This window comes from Notamacropus eugenii, chromosome 1 (assembly GCF_028372415.1).
Source record: "Notamacropus eugenii isolate mMacEug1 chromosome 1, mMacEug1.pri_v2, whole genome shotgun sequence".
Taxonomy (NCBI): Eukaryota; Metazoa; Chordata; class Mammalia; order Diprotodontia; family Macropodidae; genus Notamacropus; species Notamacropus eugenii.
This window is the reverse complement of record NC_092872.1, coordinates 45,287,035-45,314,540: the sequence shown is the minus strand read 5'-3', so window position 1 is coordinate 45,314,540 and position 27,506 is coordinate 45,287,035. Positions and strand designations below refer to the sequence as shown.

General features: G+C 37.9%; 1 protein-coding gene across 1 annotated transcript in view; it reads left to right on the top strand.

The window, feature by feature from the left end:
* Positions 1–27,506, top strand: part of GTF3C1 (general transcription factor IIIC subunit 1) — a 128,577-nt gene that overhangs the window by 31,620 nt on the left and 69,451 nt on the right. Inside the window, exons 3-7 of the mRNA XM_072598050.1 lie at positions 1,533–1,709; positions 3,526–3,669; positions 11,397–11,493; positions 15,572–15,695; positions 26,534–26,701. Of these exons, the coding sequence (XP_072454151.1) occupies positions 1,533–1,709; positions 3,526–3,669; positions 11,397–11,493; positions 15,572–15,695; positions 26,534–26,701 (710 nt within the window). The remainder of the gene's footprint in view (positions 1–1,532; positions 1,710–3,525; positions 3,670–11,396; positions 11,494–15,571; positions 15,696–26,533; positions 26,702–27,506) is intronic.

Genomic DNA, 27,506 nt, shown 5'->3' with positions numbered 1-27,506 from the left:
AAGATTTATATAACTTAAATCAGTAAGTGATAAAGAAAGAATAAGCAATGTGCTATTAAATATATATATGAGTATTTATAAGCCACTGATAAATATGTGAGTGAAGGATAGTAAGTTGTCAGGCTGAGTCAAAGATAACAATGAGGTTTTTGCTGCTTTGCTTGGGAAAAGTGTCAAGGAGGAAGAAACAAACAAGTTCAGCTGAGGAGGAAAGAAAAACTAAGTCCTGTGTAATAGATGCTGAGACAGGTCGGTGTGAAGTCAGCCAAGGATTTATGAAGCTCCTTCTATGCCAGGTCCTCAAGGAGCTCACATCCTTTTGGGGGAAATAATATGGAAGTGCACATAAAAGTGTCTACCAAGTAAATACAAGGTGATTTCAAATAGAGGGAGGGGCACTAGCAACTTCAGGCTTCAGGAAAGGCCTCAGCTGGAAGCTAAAGCTTTACCTGAGCTTTGGAGGTACTTAGAGATTGGGGTAGCGATAAAAGAGTGTATTCCAGGCTTGGGGCATAGCCTGTACAGAGGCATTGATATGGAAGATGAAGTGCTTCCAGGAAATAGAACAAAGGCAGATTTACCTGTCTTAGAGGTAGAGAGCATGCATAACTAGGATCGAGTTAGGAAGGGCTTTAAATACCAAATAGAAGAATTTGTATTTGATCCTAGAGGCAATAGGGAGCCACTGGAGTTTATGGAGCAAAGGAATGACATGATCAGATCTGTATTTTAAGAAAATCAATTTGGTAGCCATGTGGAGGATCATTTAGAAAGTGGGAAGGGATTTTAGTCAGGGCAGTCAGTTATGGACAGTAAACATAAAGGGCCACAATTTATGGGTTAGGTAGAGGAACATAAGGGCAGACCGAGTAGGAATAAGTAAATTATCAAATTTTCTTATTCAGGGTCAGAAGGTTATCCAGGCAATTTCTAAAGTTACACATATGTGTGTACTCTTGGTAAAACTCTTATTCATCCAGCAAAATTATGCTGTTGGATGTTTGGAGTGAGACCGGGCAGAGTAGACACAGTTTCTTTGTGTGCATTTAAGTTTTAGAGTAACTGTTTCTAGGTTGAAGTTGTTGGTTTTTCACTTGAGCCAAGGCTCATTAGTAAAGACTGAAGCTGCAGCTGTGGAGCCTTCAGTAAGGAGGTAGTGCTGCTGTTGAGTTTGTGGTCTTCAAACAAGAGCAGAAAGAACTTATTTATTATCATATTAGAGGGTTTTCCTCTAACTTAATGGGGGCTCTTGTTTTCTGGCACAGAGAGGCAGTGTGATGTGTACAGGTTGTCCCAAAAGTCATAGTGCAGTTATTAAGCTTAAGTAATGTTAACAAGAGGAGGAGAGAGGCCTTGGAAGCTTAGCTGGTTGTTTGAGCCTCATGTTCTTGTAATAAAAAGTAGAAAACAGTTAAAATGAAAAGTGGTACCTCTGCATAATACAGTTAGAGAGGAATATTTTTAATAACTTCCAAAATAAATTTCAAAAACTTGAACTCTTCTTTCTTCTTTTGGTTGTTTCTGATTTGCAGATGGGGAAAGAAACTGATCATCGTTGCCTCACAGGATATGCGTTACAGGGCCTTAATAGGCTTGGAAGGAGATCCTGATTTAAAACTCCCAGACTTCTCCTACTGTATTTTGGAAAGGTTAGGCCGAGCAAGATGGCAAGGAGAACTTCAGAGGGACCTTCACAGCAGTGCTTTCAAGTAAGTGAGAGGATTTACTGTTCTGCATCAGCAGAAACCTTGATTTTAAAAGGGAGAAAAAAAAACCTTGGGCCTGTTGAAAACCAAATGCAAGGGCTTTATGACTTGTCTTTTACTCACCTTGAGTCCCATGTTATTTTGGAACATTTCCTTGAGGGACATGGGAAAAGTGGTGGAATTGGGCTAGATGACTTCTTTTGTCCCTTCCAACTCTAAATATGCTATTCTATAGTGGGTTTTGACCCATCCTCAGGCTCTCAGATTCCTTTTCATATTCCTCAGATGCACATATTGGATCCTCTATATCTTCCACTGCCTTACCTACAACCAAAGAGTATGAGGTCCTAAGGTTCCCACACCACCAGTATCCTCCTTTCTGAATGAGTTGTGTAGGAACTGTAATCTGAGATTGGCTAACTGGGGAAATACATTGTCCTCATCGATGGATTAAATGTCAAGGCTGTAAATATCATTTCCATAAAATTCTAAACATAATTTGGAGTGAAAGCTATAACCAAAACATTATTCCTGAAACATTTTCTCTCTCTTACTTTGCCTATTTAATTACTGCCCACTCTTTAAATATTTTAAAAATCCAGCTCAGATACTGTTTCCTTCAGGAAGTCTTCCTGTCAGCAACCTCAGATCTCACATATCATTTTGTTTCATATTTCTCTAGTGTATTTATTTATTTATTTTTAAAATTTATTGCTAAAGTTTTTTAATTACCAAAATTTTCACCATTACCTCGCGAAGGAAGGAAGGAAGGAAAGAAGGAAGGAATCACCAAAAGTTATCATTATAATGGAAAAGTCTCAAAATATGTGTGGTGTAACATACTTGTAGACCAACCTTCCACCTCTGCAAAGGTTTAAGATGGGGATGTCTTCTATCATGGAGCCATGCTTCTTCTTTGTAACTTGGCAGCATTCCTTTTTAGTTCTTTTTATGGTGGTTTTTGTTGCCCTTTTTATGTTGTTGTAGTCATTGCGTGTATTGTTTTCTTGCCTTTGCTTCTTTCGGCATCAGTTCATATAGATCTTTCCATGATTCTTTGTATTCATCATAATCATCATATATTAATAGCGCAGTAATATTCCATTACATTTGTCTACTGGCATTTGTTTAGCTTCTGCTTCACTTCTTTACTGTCACAAGAAGTGCTGCTATGAATGTTTGGGGGACTTTCTTCTTATCAGTGACCTTCTTGAGGTATAAGCCTAGTAGTGGAATCTCTGGATCAAATAATATGAATATTTTAGGTACTTTATTCCAAATTGCTTTCCAAAATGGTTGTACTGATTCAGAGCTTTCACCAACAATATACTAGTGTGCCTATCTTCCCACAACCCCTCCAGCATCTGTTTTCATCATTTGTCATCTTTTGACAGATTGCAGCGTGTGAGGTAAAACTTTAGGGCTGTTTTGATGCATTTCTCTTATTATTAGTGATTTGAAGCACTCTGATATGGTTATTGATTTATTATATACATACACACATATATGTATCTATATGTATATGTTAATTGCATATATTATTTGGAAACACAACACTTCTCAGACAAATTTGATACAAAGATTTGTTTTCTCTTCTACCACACTCCTTATCCTAGGTGCATTAATTTTGTTTTCTAATGTACTTTTTATAAAATAAAGTTATCTGTGTTAGTATCCAGACTATTAGCTCTTGTATGTCAGGGAGACTGTCTTAACTTTACAATTTCCCCAGCAGCTAACCCAGTGCTCTGCATGAAGGCATTTATATAAATGTATATTTAATTTAATTATTATCTATTGTTTCCACATTTTCCTCTAGGGTTGATGCAGGGAAACTTCACTACCACAGAAAAATATTGAACAGAAATGGTCTTATTACAATGCAGTCTCACGTTATTCGATTACCAACTGGAGCCCAGCAACACTCAATTCTCCTGCTCCTGAATCGTTTTCACGTTGACAGGTACAGTATGTGAATGTGCTCAGTAGAATGTTCAGGTGCAGCCATGTGAACTGAGCCTTTGAAAACCATAAACCAGGTTCTGAGCAGTATTATAATGAATGAATTTGGTATGTACAGAGAATTAATAGTTCTTGACTTGATACTTGAGCCTGTTGATCATAACGTTTGTAGATTTAGGATCTTGGAAGGAACCTTAGAAATCATTTAGTCTAACTGCCTATTCCAGTCCTTCTTCAGTAACTCTCATCAACAGTCAGTCAGCCTCTATTTCACAGAGAAACATTCAAAATGTACTTTTCTTCTCCCTTCTTCTCTCCTCTTTACATCATCCCCTATTATTTTCACCTGTACTCCTGTTTCTGATGACAAGTTAGCCCTTCTCTTTAAAGCCAGTGCCTCTGTGTGTATCTTTTATGCCATTTCCTCCCATATTTAGCAGAATGCCCCTACAATTTTGTTCAAACCCTGGCCTGTCATTAATCTCTCCCTTTCTACTAGCTCCTTTCTTACTGTCTATAAACATGCTTAGGTTTTCCTCATCCTTAAACAACCACAGCAATTGACCTGTTTGCCCTTTACACTATCATCCTATACCTCTCTTACCTTTCATAGGTGAATTCTTAGAAAAAGCTGCTTATTCTTGTTGCCACTATTACTTCTCTGTTCATTTCTTAACTCTTTTCAATCTTGCTTTAGACTTCCTTCTCCAGAGATGCCACTGATCTTTTAATTGCCAGTTGTGGTAGCTTTTTCTCAGTCCCTATTCTGCTTGACTTCTCTGCATCATTTGCCATCATTAACTTTTTTTTCTCCTGGTGGATACTCTCTCCTGTGGTTTTTTGTTTGTTTTTTTATGACAGTATTCAATCTCACTTGTCCTACTTGTCTTATTGATACTTCTCAATTTCCTTTGCTGGACTGCTGTGAATATTGCCAATTCTCTATCATGGTCCTCCTTTTTTTTTCTGCATACACTCTTATTTGATACCTCATCAGCTCACATGGGTTTAATTCAAATGATTTCCTGATTTATATATCTGGATTTAGTCTTTTTCCTGAGCTCCAATCTTATATTACCAGTTGCCTAATAGGTAGTTCAGACTACATATCCTAAAGTTATTTCAAATTCATTATGTCCATAGCAAAGCTTATTACCTTATCCCCCCCAAAAAAGACTTCTCTTCCAAATTTTACTAATTCTATTGGGCACCACCATCCTTTCAGTCCAATCAATCAATGAATTAGTATTTATTAAGATCCTACTATGTGTCAGGCATTGTACTAGGCACTTAGGATACAAAGACAAAAAATGAATCCCTATTTTCGGGCATCTCACCTTCCATCATAATCCTGAAAATCAAAGTATATTTTTTAAGAAAAAGAAGAAAAAACAAACAGTCAGCAAAACCAATCAATACTTTGGAAGAGTCAAAAAAAATATATGCAGTGTTTCCTATCTCCCAACTCTTCAAAGGAGTACGGTAAAGGAATGAGATGGGGAGGAGTGGTCTGTGGAGGAAATACTTGCCAAAGTAATAATAACTGTGGGAGCAGATTTATGACACTTGGTTCATGCTAAGATTGTAGCCAACATTTTTCCTTTTTTTTTTTTTTTTTTGAAAGATTCATTTTGATTGGTTTAGATACTCCCTTCACCCATATAGATGTTAGCTGCTCTCATGAAGGTATGGAGAACTACTTTCTTTTTCTCTGTTATTCTTGTGTGTGTTTTCTTATGAAACCTCCACAGGGGATCTTCGTAGCACTCTTCAGACCTTCCTCTTATTTTTTTAGCTAAACTTATCTTTCTTAGTCTATTACTAACTTGTCTACTTTTCTGGTCATGTATATACTCAATGATTTCATTTTTGACTGTGCACAAGTTGTCGTCAGTAACATGGTATAGCTTTTTTATGTCCCCTATTTTTATTTTCATTGCTCTTGGCCCCTTTTCATTTTAATTCTTCTATTAGATTGTAGTCATCCAAGCTTTGAAGTACCACAGACACACTGGAAGAATATTAATGTAAAAGAAATGGACTTGTGCCAGGGAGGTGCTTCTCTGTCCTCCATACTAAAGCTGGTAGATCTCTTGAGTTCAGGAGGTCTGAGCTAAAGTAAGGCTTGGAACAGTTGAATAAGTGCATGAAAATCAGCACCAGTCAGGTTCCTCAGGAGCAACCAGATTGTCTACTGAGGAAAGAATTGGCCCAGGTCAGAAAAGGAACAGATCATCAGAGCCAAGATGGCAGAGTAAAAGCAGGGACTTGCTAGACCTCTCCTCCCAAACCCAAACACCTGTAAAAAATGACTCTAAACAAATTCTAGAGTTCCAGAACCCACAGAATGAGGGAGTAAAGCAAATCTCCAGCCCAAGACAACCTGGAAGGTCTATGAGAAATGTCTGTTGCACTGGGCTGAGAACAGAGCACAGTCCAGCATGGGCCGCTTCAGCACAGATGGGACCTGAGCAGGCCTTGGGGGGACTGAATCACTGGCACCTGTGGCAGTTTTCAGACTTCATGACCCCAAAACATTGAGGACAAATTGGAAGGTTAGTGAAAATAACCTGTTGGAGCTGTGTGAGAAAATATAGTTGTCCAGCCCTAGCAGTGGAGCAGTGGAGGGGGCAGAGGAGCCCATGGCAGCAGCAGCAGCTGTTTCTGGAGCTGTAGGCCTAGAGATTGTGGGGGCATCAAGCGGCTGACAGTACACCCCCGAACCCCACTGCCAGAGAACTACCTTGACAAAGAACTCAAAAGTCAAGTAATTGGCTGGGGAAATGAGCAAAAACAGAAAAAGAAAATCAGACTATAGAATCTTATTTTGGTGACAAAGAAGACGCAAACATACAACCAGAAGGAGACAACAAAGTCAAAAACTCTTATATCCAAAGCCTCAAAGAAAAATATGAATTGGTCTCAGGCCATGAAAGAGCTCAAAAAGGGCTTTGAAAATCAGGTAAGAAAAATAGAGGGAAAATTGGGGAAAAAAAATGAAAGGGATACAAGAAAATCATGAAAAATGAGTCATCTGCTTGCTCAAGGGGACCTGAAAAAATACTGAAGAAAATAACACCTTAAAAAATAGACTAACCCAAATGGCAAAAGAGATCCAAAAAGCCACTGAGGAGAAGAGTGCCTTTAAAAGTAGAATTGGCCAAATGGAAAAGGAGGTCCAGAAGCTCACTAAAGAAAATAATTCCTTAAAAATTAGAATGGAGCTGATGGAAACTTAACAACTTTATGAAAAATCAAGAAATTATAAAACAAAACCAAAAGAATGAGAAATAGCAGACAACGTGAAATATCTCACTGGAAAGACAACTGACCTGGAAAATAGATCCAGGAGAAACAATTTTAAAATTATTGGACTACCTGAAAGCCATGATCAAAAACAGATCCTAGATATCGTCTTGCAAGAAATTACCAAGGAAAACTGCCCTGTTATTCTAGAACCAGAGGGTAAAATAGATATTGAAAGAGTCCACCAATCACTTCCTGAAAGAGATCCCAAAGGGAAAACTCCTAGGAATATTGTAGACAAATTCTAGAACTCCCAGGTCAAGGAGATAATATTGCAAGCAGCCAGACAGAAACAATTTAAGTATTATGGAAACACAATCAGGATAACACAAGATCTAGCTGCTTCTATATGAAGGGATAAAGGGCTTAGAATAGGATATTCCAGAGGTCAAAGGAGCTGGGATTAAAACCAAGAATCACCTACTCAACAAAACTGAATATAATACTTCAGGCAAAAAAATAAAAAGGTAATTCAGTGAAATAGAGGATTTTCAGGCATTCCTCATGAAAAGACCAGAACTGAATAGAAAATTTGACTTTCAAATACAAGAATCATGAGAAGCATGAAAAGGTAAATAGAAAAGAGAAATCTTAAGGAACTTACTAAAGTTGAACTGTTTACATTGCTATATGAAAAGATGATATTTGTAACTCTTGAGACTTTTCTCAGTATTAGGATAGTTGGAGGGGTGTGTGTGAACATATATATGTATATATATGTATATATATATAGAGAGAGAGAGACAGAGGGCACAGGGGGAGTTGAATATGAAGGGATGATACCCAAAAAAATAAAATTAAGGGGTGAGAGAGGAATAAATATTTTGGGAGTAGGAGAAAGAGACAAATAGAATAGGGTAAATTATCTCTCACATAAGAGAGGCAAGAAAAAAACTTTTTCAGTGGAGGGAAATAGAGGGGAAGTGAGAGGGAAAGAGTGACTCATCAGATTTGACTTAAGGAAGGAAAAACATGCACACTCAATTTGGTAGGAAAATCTCTTACACTTAAGGAAGGTAGGGGGGCAAGGGATAAGCAGGGGATGGGGGGATGATAGAAGGATTGTGTTCATCTTTCGTTGCTGAAGAAAACCATGCCATCACAGAAATGACGACATGACTTGCATTTGTTTTGAGTGAGGGAGGGCTGTGCAGGTCACCAACCTCATTTCTCCTCCAGAGCCATCTGAATCCAGAGACCTGATATTCCTCAGGATGACTGGAGATGACCCAGGATGCACTGGGAGTCCTTGGGGCCTTTAGGCCAAGGTCTTTGCAGGCACTTACTTAGGATGAGGCAACGCCCATTCATTGAATAAGCCTGTTTAAGAAGTAGCCAGGGCATGGCCCCTTTAATGAGGTCCAGAAAAAGAAAGACATCAGGCTGAGTGGGAAACAGCAATAGTTACTATTGATAATCACTCTCAAGCTAGGAGGGTCCAAAGGAGCCCTCAGGCAGGGCCCCAACGGAGTCCCAGTTTCAGGGGTGGGGGAAGTAATTAGAAGTGAACATTTTTCAGGAGGGACAGGGTCAAAGGAGAATAGAATGGGGGAGGGGGCAGTATAGGATGGAGGGAAAATATAGTTAGTCTTTCACAACATAATTGTTAAGGAAGTGTTTTGCATGACTACACATGTATAACCTATAACAAATTTCTTGCCTTCTCAGTTGAGGTGGGTGGGGTGGGGGGAGAAAGGAGAGAAGTTGGAACTCAAGAGTTTTAAAAACGGATGTTAAAAATTGTTTTTACATGCAGGCAGTGGGGTATAGAAATCTTTCTTGCCCTACAAGGAAATGGAGGGGAAGAGAATAAGAGAAAGGAGGGAAGATTGAGGAAGAGGTAATCAGAATGCACGTTGTCTTGGAGTGGGCAAAGGGAAGAGAAGAGGAGAAAATTTGGAACTCAAAATCTTGTGGAAGTGAATGTTGAAAACTAAAAATTAATTAATTTTTTTAAAAAAAGAAATGGAACAGATCAAAGCTCTTCGCTCATCAGCAATGGGATTGGGCCCAATGAAGTCTAAGTCCAACCTGGAAGAATTAGGGAGACTCACATTCATAAAGGAAAAAAAATGCTATCAACTTTGATAGTAATAAGCTGTTTGAAATCATCGAGAAGCACTGCTCAGGGTCCCAGATATTATTCAGTTGTATCTCCTGCTACTCAGCTTATAGCTCTGTAGCCATTGCAGTGCTTTTCCATAATACCCACATGGACTAACTTGATTGGAAATATGCCATTTTTGTTTACATTGTTTTTGTAGCCTTCAGTGTTCTTCTGGTAGACCAGTCTTTTTACTTCTCTGAAATGGCTTTATGGTGTTCTGAAGGTTGATAGAATGAGAAAATGAGAAAACCATCTGCTAATAAAAGTGTTTAGAGAAGTTCACCATCAATAAGAAATTCATCTTTCATTTAAACCTTAATCCCTAACACCTTCACACCAGCTGCTCTTCAGACCTCACCATTGTAACTGGTGCAGTTGGTTTTTTGAAGTATAGAACTTTACTTTATCCCTTATTGAATTTCGTTTTCTTCACTTCAGCTTTCCTAGTGTTTAGAGATCTTTTTGACTCTTGATTCTAGACATCCAACATAATAGATGTGACTACTACCTTTGTGTCATCTGCATATTTGATTAGCATGTTTTCATATATCAGGCATCTGTCAGATTCTTGTTACTAGACTCACAGCTGGGGCTACTGTAAAGATGATTTATGTCCCTTCATGAGACTGCAAGTCCTTGAAACAGTAAAAATGGAAGCTGGAAGAGGGCCTTAGCTCTGCACCTACTCCATGTGCTCCCCCTTCTGCCCAAAAGTACCAGAATTCAGCATTTCCTAGGGTTGTATATTGCATAACACCAGTCCTGATTAAAGTGAAATTAAACAGGGTCTTATCTTTTTCGGAGGAGTCTGCAGTTCTTTCTAGGGAACATCTTATAGCATTTATTCTCCTTTGGAAATAATTATAACATTCTCATTTATGTTAGATATATTTTGCTTTAACATATTGGGAAGAAAGTGTATCAGCAACCCAGAGAAAAGCTAATAGAGGTTAGGTCTTCTCACTCCCATATGCTCTTCAATCACATAGTTCTCCATGATATGTTGCAAAGAATTTGGCAATCATCTTTGTTATTATGAGTTAATATTTCTTTTTTTTATTTTAATTTTATTGTTATTATTTTTTAATGTTTTACAGTCACTACCATAAAATTAAGATTTTATTCCCCCCCATACCTACCCCCCACTACCCCCCTCCCTTCCCACGACAGCATACAATTCTGTATAGGTTCTACATATACTTTCCTATTGAGTACGTTTTCACTATAGTAATGCTATGTAGTTGAACTAAAATAAATGGAAGAAATCATATAACAAATCAAAACATGATACACAAAAACACACACACACACACACGAACATGATCTGCTACATTCTGTGAATGACTTCCATGTTTCTTTCTCTGAGTGTGGAAGGCATTTTGCCTTAGAAGACCGCCATTAGGATTTTTTTTTTTAAATAAGTTCTTGCGTTATTACGAAATTCCAAGTCTACCAGAAAAAATTCTCGCGCACTGTGGTCATTGCTGTGCAAAGTTCTCCTGGTTCTGCTCCTTTCACTCAGCATCAGATCATATAACTCCTTCCAGGCCTCTCTGAAGTCTTCTTGTTCATCATTTCTTATGGCACAATAGTACTCTATTACATTCATATACCATAATTTATTCAGCCATTCCCCAATTGATGGGCATCCCCTTGACTTCCAGTTTTTGGCAACTACAAAGAGTGCTGCTATAAATATTTTTGTACATGTGGGACCCTTTCCCATTTTTTTGATCTCTTGGGGATACAGTCCTAGTAGCGATACTGCTGGGTCAAAGTATGCACATTTTTGTAGACCTTTGAGCATAGTTCCAAATTGCTCTCCAGAATGGTTGGATGAGCTCACAGCTCCACCAACAATGTGAGTTAACATTTCTTAAGTCACCTACATGATGGCTTTATTAGGACATAAGGAAGGAGTGTTGCTGTTCTTTCAGATCATGTAGGCTAAGAGCTCCAGGACGTAAGAATTGGTATTCTTAGCCTGTTACCTTTTCATAACCAAACCCTAAGTTCCTTAAATCAGAGTGCTTACAGGCATAAAACAAGGCATTCACAGATATGCATATTCTTAAGAAGCCCTGCTTCTGTCACTGACTGTATGACCTTGAAAAGTATTTTTATCCTGGACCTCAGATTTCTCTCAGATGTCAGACCAAGTGATCTCTAAGGTTCCTTTCAGCTATACTATCCTAGGATCATAAGACTCTATATATGTATGTTTGCACACACAGTCCTTGAACAGAAATCTTTAAAAATACAGATGGCCTGTGACAATGGAACTGAAAATGGCAAATTGTCTGCTTTTATCATAGGAGAAGTAAATATGACATCCTTATGGAGAAGCTTTCTGCAATGCTGAGCATTCGAACTAACCAGATGGAGACATTAGGATGCCTGAGGGAGGAACTGGTGAGACACTCAGTGGTTTTCCAGTGCTTGTGCTGTGCTGAATTTAATCTGCACGTAATTATTGTGTGAGGAGCTTAGGTTTGGAGACCTCTTTTTCTCTAAGCACACAGTAAATGAATCACAAATGGAAACCTAAAGACCATGTTATAGACTTGAATAGCTCCGGGTTTGGGCTTTTTCTTTTTTCTTCTCTTTTCAACAAAAATGAAAAAGTACTTTGTCCTTCCTTTGAACTCTACTTAGATTCTGTAGATTCTTGAACAGACTTAAGTTTTTTATTGGATTTTGTTACAAGCTGTGTTCAGAGAGACCACATGGAAATGGCATATGAAGTTCAAGTTAGCTTTTACATTCCATCTTTCTGTTTTGTTGGTAATAGTCTTTCATAGAAATGTCTTCGTTGCAGGCCTGGGGAGGGAAGTAAAAAGTGAAGGGTGGAAAAATGGTCACTATTTTGGTCATTCTGTAAAGCAATGTTATGTAGTAAAAAATAGCGCTAACCTTAGAGTTTGTGAGACCTAGATTCTGATCCCAGCTTTGGCACTTTCTAGTTACATTACTGCGAGCAGTTTGCTTCATCTGTAAAATGAGGCCAGTACTATTTGTGCTTTAGCTGCATCCACATGGGTTGGTTGTCAAAAAGTGCTTTGTAAAATTTCAACATATTACTTAGAAATTTATATTCTTATCTCTATAGATTCCAGCAAAGCAAGGCTGGAGAATAATAGCTGACATCCAAGTAGCATGTTAAGACTTTTACAAAGTGTTTTTTTCACACATTGTTTTTTTTTACTTCAATAATGACAGCATTCCTGTTAGGTACTATAGGTACCTAACATAAGGACACTAAGGCTCATTGAAGAGTAAATGACTTGACCATGTTCACACAATTAGTACACATCCATGACAGAATATTACCCTAAATCTTTCCTGATTCTAAATCCAGTGCTCTTTCCACTGAAGTAGGGAAACTTGGGAAGCTACCTCCCAGCCAATATGATTTTTGATTATTTCCATATTATCAATTTGGACAAAAGAGACGACTGTACTAGAAAGGGAAGGCAATCTAGGCTATTATATTTACAGGATTATAGTTTTAGATGTAAGCAGAACCTTAGAAGATTATCTAATGCAGCCTTTTCATTTTACCAATGAGGAATATAAAGATGTAAAAGAATGTAAAAATGTAAGCTAACTTGCTAAAAGTTGCATTTGTAGGCAGAATTTGAACTCAGTTTCTCTGGCTTCAAATCCAGTGTTCTCATTATTATACAGCTGAAAAATCACATTTTAAACTTTATTTTCAGAAAAGTTAGAGAAAAGTATTTTAGAAAGGTTAACCGTGTTTTAGAAATTAAATGAGTTTTGTTTCTAATCTAAATCTCTCCTTGTGATCTGTAATGGTCTGTATCCTTATTGGGCTCTATCAGTTGAATCATACTGTAGTTTATTTCCCTGGAATTTCACTTTCAGATCTCATCTAGTCCAACCCTCTGGTGCTAGATACCTGAACCTGAAGTTATTTGGTGTTAAAGGCACATAAAAATCTGAAAGTGGAAAAAGCGCTGCTTGGATTTGGTTCATTTTTGTCATTTATCCCTTACTGACTTTGATGCTCTAAAAGGGAGGAGTGGAATAAATGAGTATTTATTGAGTGCCTACTTTGTACCAGGCACAGTTTAAAGCTCTATATAAATTTATTCAATTTGATCCTAACAACAACCCTGGGAGGTAGGTGCTATTATTATCATCCCCATTTTACATTTGAGGAAGCTGAGGCAGACAGGTGAAATGAGTTGCCATGGGGAACACAGCTACTAAGTATCTAAGGCTAAATTTGAACTGAGGTCTTCTTGACTCCAGGCCCAGCTCTCTCTCTATATATACTACACTACTAAGCTTCTATGGGCAAATCATTTTTTTCTGGGCCTATTTTCTTATTTGTTAAATGCTGGGATTGGATTAGATACTCTCGAAGGACTCTGCCAGCTCTAAATCTGTGTTCTTATGAATGAGAAAGTCCTATTTGCCTTCCTTTTGCAACACAGTACCTGCTCTGCAACACTGACCATTAGGAAATGATGAAAAATTAGATTGGGCAGCAGGTATCTCACTTCTTCAGTTAAAACATCCTGTTCTTCAGTGGAAAGAACTCTAGCCTTAGAGCCAGGAAGATCCTGTCTCAGACCCTCAGTAGCTTCTCCTTTCTGGGTCTTGGTCTCACTTTCCTCATTCATCAAATAGAATTAGACTCGAGGTGATCTCTAGGTTCCTCCCAGCTGTAGATTCTTTCGTTTCTGTGATGCAGCTAAAAGAGTGCCTTGAGTCTGAGAAGCAGTCTGGTGAATTAGAAAAGGAGAGTTTTTCTAAACTTCTTGCTTCTCTCTCATTGTAGACCCCTAAAAGTCAGGAACTGTCATTTCATTCCTTTTGCATGGTGCCTGATACACAACTACATGCCTCGTTGATGGGGGTTTAATTTATGCCGGTCCATGAGCTTCATACATAGATTAGCAAAGATGCATAGTCTACAAAACACCAGTGGGTTTTTTCTACCATATGTACACCGTCATTGTTATTGCTCTAGCCACATGTTCACCATTCCCAGAGGTAGAAAGCCTGCCAACGTAAGAGGGTGTCATGTTCTCTCAACGTGTGCATTGGCAACTTTGTAAGTGTTTTCCTTCCCCTTCTCCAAACTCATTCCTATCCTTTTTGAAACAGATAACTAGCAGCACACAATAGAGAGTACTTTCTATTGTTCCATACTTAACATGTAAATCTTGTAACTAATAGCTTACTAAAATAAACCTGCAGACTGCTCAGGTACTCTATACTTGGCTTCAGTAAGCCAGAAACCAAATAGTCACCATCTTTCTTATAGATTTCTACTTACCAGATGAGTAGCTTCCTGTACAAAAAATCTCTTTTCAGTTTTCTTGGTGTAAAGATTCCATCCACTAGTGCAGCTTCCACCATGTATCTACCTTAGAGCCTCAGAGTAGCACAAAGCTGGAGCCAGGATCTTAGCTAACATAGCTGATAAGTGATGGAGGTGAGACATTCACTAAAATCTTCCTGGCTCCAAATCATTCATTCTTTCCATTACACACAGCCTGGCCTTTCCATTTTTCATCAACAACCATATTTTTGCCATTTTTAAAATTTTGGAACCATAGAATTGGAGACTTGGAAGTAACATCAGAGATCACCTAATTTGTGTAGCACAATGGAAAGAGCTCTGGCCTTGGAGTCCATAGGCCTGCCTTTTTGTCCTAGCCCTGCCACCGATTTTCTCACTTCTCTGAGTCTCAGTTTCTTTGTTTGTCAAATAAGAGGACCAGACTAGTTTTTCTTGAAGGTGCCTCCCAAATCTAACACCTTCTGGGATCCTGTCCTACATCTCAGCCTCTATTCTGCAACAGCCCTGGTAAATATAACACCAGGACCTGGCAATTCATGAGTCAGTCAAACAGAAGTGCTTACGGTCAGGTGATCCAAAATATTGTGTATTTTAATAAATGATTATTGTTGATTAGAGAGGCCACAGAGTAGAACGGAGGGAAAGCTGTCCTTGGAGACAGAAAGTCGGGATTCCTAGTCTGCCTTATGATGTTTCCTGGCTTCTGACTTAGCCTCTCCAGGCCCCAAGCAGTGCTCAAACATTAAAAGTTGCAGAGCAGTTTGTTAATACTGTTAGAGGGTGTTTCCTCCTTGGAAGTTCCATACACCAGTGAAATTGTAGAATTGGTTAAAAAAAAGTCCACAGTTGTTTTTTGACTGCTCATGCTTTCCATTCCAGTGTTCAGTATAGCACTTTTTTAAAAAAATGCTTTTGGGCATTATATGAAGGATGTGTTGAGTGGATCCCTGTTAAAGATTTGTCATTCCTTTTGAATAATCATATCTCATAACTTCTAGAAATTTTCATAGTCCTTTTTTGTATTTGCCAAGTTCTCTCTGATGGTACAAAACGGTGGTAACCTGAATTATACTTAAATTCCATTGTGGACTGTGCTCATTTGTTATAAATCATCTCGTTGATTTTTCATGCTGATTTTGAATTTTATTTTGACAGGGTCTCTGTGAAAGAACATTTAAGCGACTTTATCAGTATATGCTGAATGCTGGTCTAGCCAAGGTGGTCTCAGTTCCTTTACAAGAAATTCACCCCAACAGTGGACCTTGTAAAACCAAAAAAGGTAACGGTCACGCTAGGCTCATGGCCTTTCCCTTTGGGGAATGTCCAGGTTCATAAGGGGTGCATGTGGTCCATTGCTGAGTGTCCTGAAAGATAATAAACTTGTCTCTTTGACATGCTCACACCCTCATTCTGCAGAAAAGCAGTAAACCCTTTATGTCCATCTTGGTTTCTTTCCCGTAAAGAGGGTGATTGAGCACTCTCAGGTCAGGATTAAGGGTAAGTTTTTTATCCAGGGTTCAGCAGTTCAAGTAAGGGCTTGACTCCGTCAGTTGTCCACATGTGAAACTGAGCCTGCAGTTTTTAACGCATTGTGCTTTGGGCTGTCACAGCCCTCTCCTTCACTCCCCTCCCTAGAAACACATTTCTCCCAGTTGAACTTTCCTGTTAAACTAAAGTAGTACATTAAAATTGTCCTCTAGTTATTGCAACTTCAGAAGCTTCCCAGAATAGGGCAAAAGAAAATTATACAGTTACCAGTGTGCTTTTCCCAAGATTTCAGTTTACCTTGTTTGCACAATTCAAATTCACTCTTTTCCATGAGTGATATCAAGAAATGATGAATTATAGAAAAATTAAACAAATAGATGACTATTTCTTTATACGTTGCAGGTGTGCCTACTTTATGTAGGGTTGTGTTCAAGTAAAGTTGTATTGAGATCATTTGTATAGCTTGAATTCTGTTTTAAGTGCTGCAAGGAAAAATGTAGTCTTTTTTTTTTTTGATAAAAAGTGAAGAATGCCTGTAATACAAATAATCACTGCCTGTTTTGTCAACTCTGCAAGTTTGTATTTTCATGTGTTGATGGTGCACACCTGTGTTTAGAAAAGAAAAAAATAGAAGCTACTCACACAATCATAGCTTGGAAGTCCTTAAGAAATTTAATGCAGCTTCCTCATTGTATAAATGAGGAAACTGAGACCCAGACATGGTAAGTCAAAATGACCTGCCTTATGTGGTATTTGTCTTAATACACTTAAATCCTTTTGTCTTATAGTTATCTAACTGTATCTATCTTCCTACTAGACTGAGCTCTCTATGAGGTCAACAACCCTTTCTTATCTAAAACTTGTATCTCTCTCAGTTCCTAGGGATGCTGCTTTATATGCAGCAGGTATTTAATAAATGAGCATTGGATTGAATTAAAGGGATTTGCCCAAGCTCAAGCAAAAGAGTTGTAGACCTGGGACACTAATTCAGGCCTTTTGAGACACATGCCAAGATGCTTCTCCCTGCACTGGTAGAGGGCAAGACATTTGGCATGCTCCATATAAGATTGCCTGATCTCCTTCATAGTTAATACCTTATAAGCAGACACTGCCATAAAGTTAGAATTCCTCGTTGGGTTATACTTCAGCTGACAGTTACCCATTTTAAACATGACTCCTAGGACACTGACTGCTACTTGTCACTCTTATTTTCCCTAATATGTTCTATAGAACCAATAACAGCACTAAGTGAAGTATGCATATATAGGCTCAGTTCTTGTTCTAGAATGATTATAATTGGAAGCTATTAAAAGCGGGATAAACTGTCACTTATTCGTGACCTTGAAGAGTTTACTGCCTGTTGAGAGTTTTCAGTAGCAGTGATGTGATCACACTGAGTCATGTTAAATCACACTTTTGCCTCTCTCCCTTGTGACTAATGGTATTCATTTGGGATGCTCCTGAACACAGAAGTTAAGTGTGTGACAATTTAATAGTCTGCTCCAACCAGCCAGGGTGCACAGCCTGCAAATTTCTTTTTTTCTTACAACTCTACATACTTCCTCAGCCAATTAGTGATTTCATCTATGTGGATGCCTCCATCAATAATAGTTATATGGTGGATCATAATCTGTCCATGCCTGCCTATCCTGTGTGACTCTTGTCAGTGTCCTTCCTTAGATCTGCCATAGGGGTTCTACCCAGAATGTTCAGGGCCTTCCTTTGGATCTCTTGACATTGCATGAAGACTAGTGGAGTAAGCTGAATATGGATCAATTATCTTGTGCTTATACTGCATGACTAGCCTGCTTTTTTTTTTCAGTCTTACATTTTTCTTATAATATCTTTCCTATCATTTGTACATAAATTTGTGTTTGGAATGTTATAGCCTGTTCACATCTACCATGTACCTCTTCATTGTCTTTTGGTTGATCTTTAAAATCAGTTTTTTCAAAATTGTTTCATTTCACGAATCACATCATACAACATCACTAGAGGAATATTGGTGTTAAAAAGATGATGGACCTTTATTTTAGGGAGGAACTTAGGTTTATTAAAAGAATTTCAATTTTCCAAAGGTCATCCAACTTTTTTTGCATCTTCAGTTTTAGATCCAGTTCAATGTCTATTTGCAGTGAAAAGCAGTGGATGAAAAAATAAGTTTAAGAGAAAGCTTCATAAGAGAACCAAATAAGAAAAATACAGTCTCCATACAGTACTTCAAGATGAAATAGAATATGTCTTTTTAATAAATTTTTATGTACCTTTTCTATTTTTGTCTGTTATCCTTTCCATTTCACCCTTAAATACCTTTTAGATATTTTAGGGCCCTCGCAAAACCTTCTTTGAAACTTGATTTTTTTCCCTCTATTGCTTCTTACTCTTTTATGAGATAATAGTTGTTTGTAATCTTCTATCATCCACCTCTATAAAGTTTTGCAATAAATTTATAGCCTATGCTGATAATTGTCATTGGTTGCCATATTTTTCTCCTTAACAAAGAGCAAATGTTTCTGCTTAAGAATTTTTATAGGTTCTTTGGTGTTCCTCATAATAGCAACTGATATTTATCACTTAAACACTTTAGGAAATGTTTGTAATCTATGTTGTCCATTCATTCTTCCACCTATTTCCCATTTTTTGTTGTCAGCAGCTCATTTAAATAGGTCAAGTTGGAGTTCTTGACTTGCATGTAATATCTTTTTTTTCACTTTTGTTCTAGTTTTGTATTAATTCTGATGTGTACTTTAATAAATTAGTGGATTGGCCACATGCAGACAGCTGATTCAAGAATGACATCTGAGTAGCTGTAGTTATTGTTTCTTGTTCAGTACCTCCCAACCCTTCTGAAAAAATATATTCATGACATATGTATGTGGTACCAGTGTAGTCTATAAACTTTTAGCCTCTCTCATTTCTTAGTCCTGAATCATATATTTTCCCATCCTCCCCCAAGTCAACTTTTGTATTTAAGTCACTGAGTATTAAAACATATGTTGTTTTATCAAAATATTGTCAAATTTTTAATAGCCTTCTCACCCTCCTCATATTCTGTAACAGATGTTTGTCTAAAGTTGTCTTTTTTTTTGACAGTGATACTTTTGCAGATGTTTATCATGCATTTCAATCCATGGTGACCAAATATCTCATAAAATGTTATTTGTTGTTGCCTCTGGATACAATAAAAACAACTTTGCCAACTTCATTTTTGGTTTCTTCAAGGACAACCAGTGAGCCAACTTTTCATTTAGCTATTACTTCGTTTGGGTTTCTGGTTTCATTTGTCATGAGACTGTAATGATCAGTACAATTCTGTATCTCTAGCAATATGTCCACTTGTTGATCATCAGACAAGGATTTTACACTTAAAATACCAATAATTAAATTAATATTTCTGGGTGGTCTAAAAACTATGTGATTTTTCCACTTCTCTGCCAATAGTACTTTAGAAGTTAAAAGTGGCTGCATAGGATTGAGTACTGTTTTGTATTTTTCTTTATTTCATGAATTGCCATGGCCAGTGAATTCATTACCAAATGGCCAGCCTAGTATTGATGAGCCTTTACATACATACATAGACTAGTCCTAAGAAAACAGAAATAGAGTGTTGCTAAGAATATACTTCAAGTTTTTCTAGTTTGGTAGGATCTGGCAAAGCTTTAATCTTGTTGGTATATACGTCAAGAATTGGGGTTGCCTTTATGTTCCAATAAAGCCACCATGTAAGAGTTTGTGAATGTTCCATCTTTGTCATTGCCCTAATGAGAATAACTCTGGGGTTTAGGGGGGATACTCTATATGTCCATATATGTACAATATAATGTGTACATAATAATACATATAGTATATATGCTTAGACATATAGTAATTAAAGTACTTTTTCTGTAACAATAACCCTGAGGTGTAAGTAGCACCAATGTCACTATTCTCATTTTATAGATGAGAGAACTAAGGCTTCTTGATACTTAAATGGCATTCCCTGTGGTTGCAGAGTAAGTATCAGAGCCAGCATTGGACCTAGAGCTCCTTTACTCCAAACTTAGTTCCCTTTCAGTTATGTCCTAGATTTCTACTTTTAACCAGATCCATACTATAACATTCAGGATAAAAACAGTCTAATCCATCATCACAGGTGGTCAAAACAGTCTAGATTTGTTCTTCAAAAAGCAATTTCCTAACTATTTCAAAAGCAGTGTAATTTTCCAAGCAGTGATCCAGTCCTCAGGGTAGACTCAAATAGAGACCAGAGTTTCAGCAGATGGAGGTGGGAAGTCTGGGGTTCAGTCCCAGCTTTTATACTTAGTAGGTGAATAAACTCTAGGCAAGTCATCAAAGCTCTTAGAAGCTTGGATTTCTCATCTGTAAAAACTGGGGTAGTAATAATCCTTGTATTGCTTACTTTATGGGTGAGGGAAATCACTTTGTAAAGCTCAAAGGACGGTATTTATGTAAATGGTTATTAGCACTTTTAGCAAGCAGATAAGAGAACTAGCTCCCATTTATGCCATGCTTTCGAATTTGCAAAGTGTCTTCCTAGTAATCCCCTGAGAAAATCAAAGTACAAGTATTGTTATCCCCATTTTATAAAAAAATGATACTGAGGACCAGAGCAGTGGAGTAATTTGTTGGAGTGATCAGTTGTGCAGCCAAGAGTATATATAACCCAAGTCTTTGGACTCAAAGTCTAGTCTTTTTTCTACTATACTATGTCCAGTAACATCTACATAGCATTGTGCCAGTATAAGCCATTCCACAACATGGGATTGACTTCATGCAAAAGATGCCTTTCTAACCCCATTTCTATTTTCCCAACTCTCTCTGTTAGACAATAGCATTCCCCTTGGTGTCTCAGTGATAAAAGGCTCCAGCTAAGGTTTTCTTTTTAAGGTGGAGAATGTTTTAACTTTGTAGCTACGTATTGAGGGAAGCAACACAATGCTTTCTCTGACATAGGGAATTTTCTATAGAAAAAAAGCTTATTTCATGTAACCCTCAGGGGAATCTTGTCACTGTTCTCTCACAAGCATTTTGTAGTATTTCAATTTTATGAATGCATTGGTCCCATATGATTCATGAAGCAGCAGTAGGCATTTCTCAACTGCTTTTGATCCAACTTAAAATGGATTCTGCACTGGAGGGCCTTTCAACTGCCTCTTTCCCCCAGTTCAGTCACAGCCTGGAAGAAATTCAACCATTTTGCTGAAATCTATCCCAAACTACACATTTCAACAATTCAGCTCATGCTATGGCCAAAAAAATTCATAACATATTGACCAACCTCTTTATGATAAGCTATTTCTTGCAGACTTTTCCCTGGATGAAGGACACAGGGTGTTAAGGCCTTCCTCAAAGTCTTTCCAGCCTGGTGGGACCTGCCAGAGCTCATTCCCCCCTATCACAGCCTTTGAGAATTCATGGTCACCATCATGCCACGATGAACCAACCCTTAGAAGAGGGCTTCAGTGATGTCACAACTATAGCTAATGGAACAAAAATATGTTCAAATAAAAAATATTTGAAGGCTGACAAGAAAACAAAGTAACTGGGCTGGACTTTATATATTTTTTACTGTTGACTTCTCTCGTGCCCAAAATAATTGGTATTCACTTTTTCACTTGTAGTTCTTTAGCCAAGTAGTTTCTGTTGGAAACCTGATACAGTAGACTCATTCACACAAGCCTCAGAATTGAGCAGTCCTTAGAATGACGGACTCAATTTTATTTAACAGACACATGTCAAGTATTTGTTATGTGCTGGCCACTTGTGCTCAATGCTTCATGAGAATGTATGGCCTTTGAACAGAACTTTGATCCAGAAAAAGTGATTTACTTTTTTGTGCTCAGCATTTGACTTGTATTGTTTCCACATCTTTAAAGCACGGAATGTTTGTGGTCGAAAGACTCTTTAGAGAGCCTTTAGGCTGATGTCCTTATCTCACAGCTGAAACCATAGCTGAGGTTCAGAGAGATCGTACAGCTAGTGATGGAGCCATGCTAGAGTCCAAGGCTCCTGATTCTTAATCCACTTCTATACTATGAAGTTGCTTGGATTTCCCCAAGACTGAGTTCTTAGGAAAAATTATATCACAGCCCAGAAATAATCTCTAGTTACCCAGGCAGCAACTGGATTCTAGATAATGCTTCAAAATCAAAATGCTTGAGAAGCAGCATGGCATAATTGATAGGAGGAGTCAGGAAAACCTGGGTTCAAGTCCTGCTCCTGATACACCCTGATAATGTGAACCACAGACCATTTATCTTTCAGTCCCTGTAGATGAATCATGATCTGCTTTGGTTTTTTTCGCAGCATGAGGTCTCTTCACAGATAAAATAATATGGTAATATTTTGAAGTATAGTTTTCAAAATATGGGCCTTTGAAAATATTGAAATGAAAATATATTTTTTATTTTAAAGCTGAGAAAAAACAAAGTAACTGGACTAAACTTTGTATATTCTTTACTGTTAACTTCTTTCGAGTCAAGCCTTCAGAGGCTCATTAAAAAAGCAGTATCTCATGAAACAAGATACTAAAAATATTTCTCTAATAGTTTTACCTATTGAATTTATAAGTGTGGATTGGTATATGTCATAAACATCCGTAATGTAGTTGAAAGAATTCTGGTCTTGGAATATTCTGTTTTTGAAAAAGACCCCAAACTAAATGCTGTGTAGTTATGAACTAGGAGCTTGGCCCTCAAGAAGAATTAAGAAAATGTATCAGCCTTTCCTCTTTGCAGAGATGCAAAGTCAGACTTGACTTAGTGGATGTATCAGTTGGTTTTTTCATTAGGTAAGAAGGAATATTTTCAGAAATTAAGATGACTTGAAAATAAGAAATATCAATACACATTTGGGGGAGGGGAGATAAGAATTCAGCACCCTTCTAACCTTTACATTAGGTGAGTGACTTTGAGCAAATCACTTTATTGTTCTGAATCTGTTTCTTCATCTTAAAAATAGGGTGTTATTGAGGTAGTTTAGAGCTGCTCTGGAATACTTAATTCAAGAGTACTGGATTTAGAGGCAGAAGAGTGGGTCTTACTGAGTCACTTAGCCTTTCTCTCAAAACCTTAGAGTTCTTATATGTAAAGTGAAGCAGGCATTAGAATTATCTCTGTACTATTTCTATAATAATATTACTTATTGAATTCTTAAGTCTAGGTTGTTATACTGCGTAGTCACAAGTAGGAGTAGTTGAATGTTCCAAGGATGATCTTTAAGGCCCTTCAGCCTCCTCTGCCTCCTTCAGTGTTGCTGTGCTTTTTTAGAGAAGGATATTGTTATTTTTATTATCATTGTTCATACTGGCCTGCCCATCTCTGCTTCTGCTGTCCCCTCTTTGAATGTTCTCTCCCTGTAATTCCTTGTGATATACTCTGACTCATCTGTCAAGTCTCAGCTCAATTGTGTTTGAAGTCCAACCAGATCCTACAGTAAAATGTGATCTCTCTCTCATCTGAATTCATGATACTTTGGGAGTCTCTTCTATAGCACCTTCTTATATTCTGCCTGAGTAACTAGGTGGTACAGTGGCTAGAGCACTGGGCCTGGAGTTGGGAAGTTCTGAATTCAAATCTAGCCTCAGACACTTAGCTGTGAGACCCTGGGCAAGTCACTATAATCCTGTTTGCCTCAGTTTCCTCATCTGTAAACTGAGCTGGAAAAGGAAGTGGCAAACCACTCCAGTATCTTTGCCAAGAAAACCCCAAATGGGATCACAGAGAGTCAATCATGACTGAAACGACTGAACAACAAATATTCGGCCTTCTCTTACATACTTGTATACTCATCTTTCCCTAAGTTCCTTGAGGGCAGGGACTAACACGTAGTAGACTTAATAAATATTTCTGTTTAACTAGTTTACAGTGTGTTCCTCTAGACCTGTGACATGAAAGAAATTCAGCTTTGTTTTAAAGTTAAAATATGAATAAATCACCAATTGTCAAGAATTTTAGTGAGTTTAGTGAATTTTAGTGAAATGGGGCATCTAATGTTCAGCAGAAGAGATTTCAGATTAATAACAGTAGGATCCTGAGGAATGTTGAAAGGACTGATAAATAGTTTTGTCAAATCAAAGGCTTTTTGGCTTTAGCTGGAGTGAAGGAAAAGTGATCTAATAGCATTACCCATTACCAATAGAGCCCAACATAGTCCTGATGAAGTTTATTTGCTTTCGTTAGTATCTGTTATGATACTTTTTCTCTGCCTCTTGGCTAGTTAGTCTCTTAAGGAAGGTGAAAACAAAGGGAAGAAACATTTGGTTATTGACTAGGAGAAAATTGACTATTTCTCTTAAACGCAGTATTGTTAGGTTGCTGTCTTGGAAGAAGGTATTTCAGGTGTCTAGTCAATCATGCTAATTTATTGTTGCTTATATATCCTTTGACTAATCATAAGTCTGAGGTTTGCATTGGAGTTGGTACTCATGGTACCTTTTATTATTATAATTCTTTCTTCCACTAAGCTCAAAAGACTTTTTTTGAACTAGACCTATGATTTCATTGGCTCTTTTCAGACCTAAATAACCTTTTGCCATTTAGGTGAAAAGGATGTAAAGTGATAGCTCCATGCTATATAGCTAGGAAAATTGAAGTTCATACCTGGGGAAATTGAGATATAAAGAGTGCTTTGGCTGAGTTAGTGTATACTGTATACCAAGAGTGCAGCAAAGCTATCACTGTAACTCAGGGCTTCTGATGGTTAGTTCTTTGTTTTATCCATTAGCTGCTACTGCCTCCTGCTGGTCATCATGTTCTGCCATAGTTACTCTTGCATTTTTTAGGATTCTTCACTGACTCAGCAGGACATATGCCCCATTGTGAACCAGTTCAATCCAACAAGTATATATGAAGTCTACTCTCTACTAGTCCTGCCTTCAAGGAATTTAGGGAAAGATAAGATGAGTATACAGGTGACCATAATAGAAGGCAGAATATAAGAAGGTGTTATAGTACCACATGAACGCAAAGTTCCCATATCAGTGGGAATGCCTGTGGTACCCAAAGTACCATATGAATTCAGATGAGGGGGAGACCATATATTGTTGTGAGGATCAGGTTAGGCTTCATAGGCAATTGAACTGCATCTTGAGGTCAGGATATATTAAAAAGAAATTCTAGGGAGAAAACATTCAAAACAGAGGGAACAGCAGAAACAGAGGTGGACAAGTGTGGAATTTGTTTTGGAAACAGCGATTTGCGTAGTTTTGCTGAAAATAGGGTCTTTATAAAGGGACTGATACAAGGTAAAGGTGGAAATGTAAACTAGAGTTGGAGAACAAAAGGCCTTCAGTGTCAAGCTAAGGAGTTAGAGTTTGAGTCCATACGTATTAGGGAGTAGGAAAACTGAGACTTTTCTGAGCTTCAGTTTCCTCACCTGTACATGGGGATAATAATGCCTGTACTGCCTACCTGACAGGGCTGTCGCGAGTTCAACCAAGACTCTGCATGTAAAGTGCTTTTCAGAATTAACAGTGTTTTAAATGTCAGTAGATCTCTAGGTATGTTTGTCCTGTGTTGCCGAAGAAGAACATGCCATCAGAGAAATAATGACATGACTTGCGCTAGACTTTGTTTTGAGTGAGGGAGAGCTGTGCAGGTCACCAGCCTTACTTCTCCTCCAGAGCCATCTGAGTCCAGTGACCAGATATTCATCAGGATGACTGGAGATGACCCAGGATGAGGCAGTTGGGGTTAAGTGAGTTGCCCAAGGTCACACAGCTAGTGAGTGTCAAGTGTCTGAGGTGAGATTTGAACTCAGGTCCTCCTGACTCCTGCACTGGTGCTCTGTCCACTGCACCACCTAGCTGCCAAATGTCAGTAGATATTATTATGCACTAGGACCCAGAGCTGTCTGAATTAGTGACTGAGCCAAGACTTAGAGCCCAGAGCTCCTTTTTCCATCTGCTACTCTATATCACAGTTGAGGTGCTTCTGGGCTTGTGGCTCCAGGATAGTAGGCCCAAACCAGAGTTTTCACAACAAAAAATATCAGGTTAAGTTATGCATTAAGTTGATTTAGATCACAAATCATAAATGTTGGGAAAGACTTTAGAGATCATCTGTTTAGTCCAGTGGTTCCTAACCTGTGATCTGAGAATCCCTGAAGGGAACAGGGCCAGGCCTTCAAAATTTTATGCACATCAAGGATCACCATTTTGATCTTTATTTACCTCCAACAAAATAGATGGCATGACTCAATATATTAAATATGCAAACGTACTTCCATATATTGAATCAATGTCTGTTACATATATGGATTATCATTTTTCACATATGTGTAGATGCTGTTGTTAACAAGTTCATTTAAAAAATTTTACTCAATTCCTAGTAACTTTTTGTCACGTTTTCTCATTCTATCCTTAAAGAGTTTGTTACTTTTTTAAGCTAGAAAAGGAGTTCATCTACTTCATAAGGTTGGGAAACACACATCTAGTACAATCCCCTTCTCTTACAGATCAGGAAACTGAGACTTAGAAGTATAGTGACTTGCCAAGATTAATACAGAAAAGATTTTGTTGGGTTTGATGTAAATAGATTTATGACTTGTTGAATTTCCGTTTTTATGCTTACATATGTTTTGACACTGTTACTTGTTTCTTTACTGAAAGTTGTTTGCTTATGTTCCTAGGAACACATGTCATGGTCCGATGCCTCAAACTACTGAAAGAATTTAAACGGAAGGTAGAAGATGATCATGATCAAGACGATGATGACGATGACGAAGTGATTTCTAAGGTGATCCAGCCTGTTGACATCGTCTATGAGAGAGACATGCTAACACAAACTTATGAACTGAGTAGGTAGCATTATCATGTTATATCCATCTAATCATGCTTCTGAACTAGCTTAATTTTTAAAGTGTTTTGTCTATGTGTAAAAAATTAGGATTCTTAATCACAGGAAAGTCCTTTATGATAGCTGTAACATAAATGTATCTTCTGACCATGCATCTCTGCTATTGGGAGCCTCACAAGGCTTTGTGGTCTAAGGAAGGCTATGTAGCTGAACCTGGGCTTTTTTGTTAGGTGGGGAGGTGGGCTTTGAAACTTTGGGATATTTCCTAAATATATGAAAGAGAAAAGCAAGCCTCATAAACATCTCTCCACCTGTGGCTTTTCCAGGAGTAGCAGCAGAGGGTCAGTGAGTAGTAAAGAAAACTGATTTAATTTCTCTTACCTGCCTTGAGCTTCCTGGGGGAAGGCCAAGTGGGGAAACATGGCGCAGTACTGGGAAACTGCTATAGACAGAGTAAGAAAGCATTTAGGATGAGCTCTTTTCTGCTTCCCAATTCACACACCACTCAAAAGCTGCTCGTATTTGTTGATCAAGGATGAAATGAGTAAACCTTAAAGCATTGTATTGTATGTTTTCAGTTATCCCTTAAACAACCTTTTCTGGCACACCTGTTTTGTCGTTCAGTCCCCTCAGTTCATTTTATGTTTTAAAATTTTCCTTATTGTTATTATGAACTGAACATATATCAGCAAATATGAACATTTCCTTTTACAAAAAAAGAAAAACCAGAAAAAGACTCAGCAGTCTTCATTATGTACAGTTTGAGGATTTTGTGTATTTCAAGCTTAACATATAACAATGTTGAT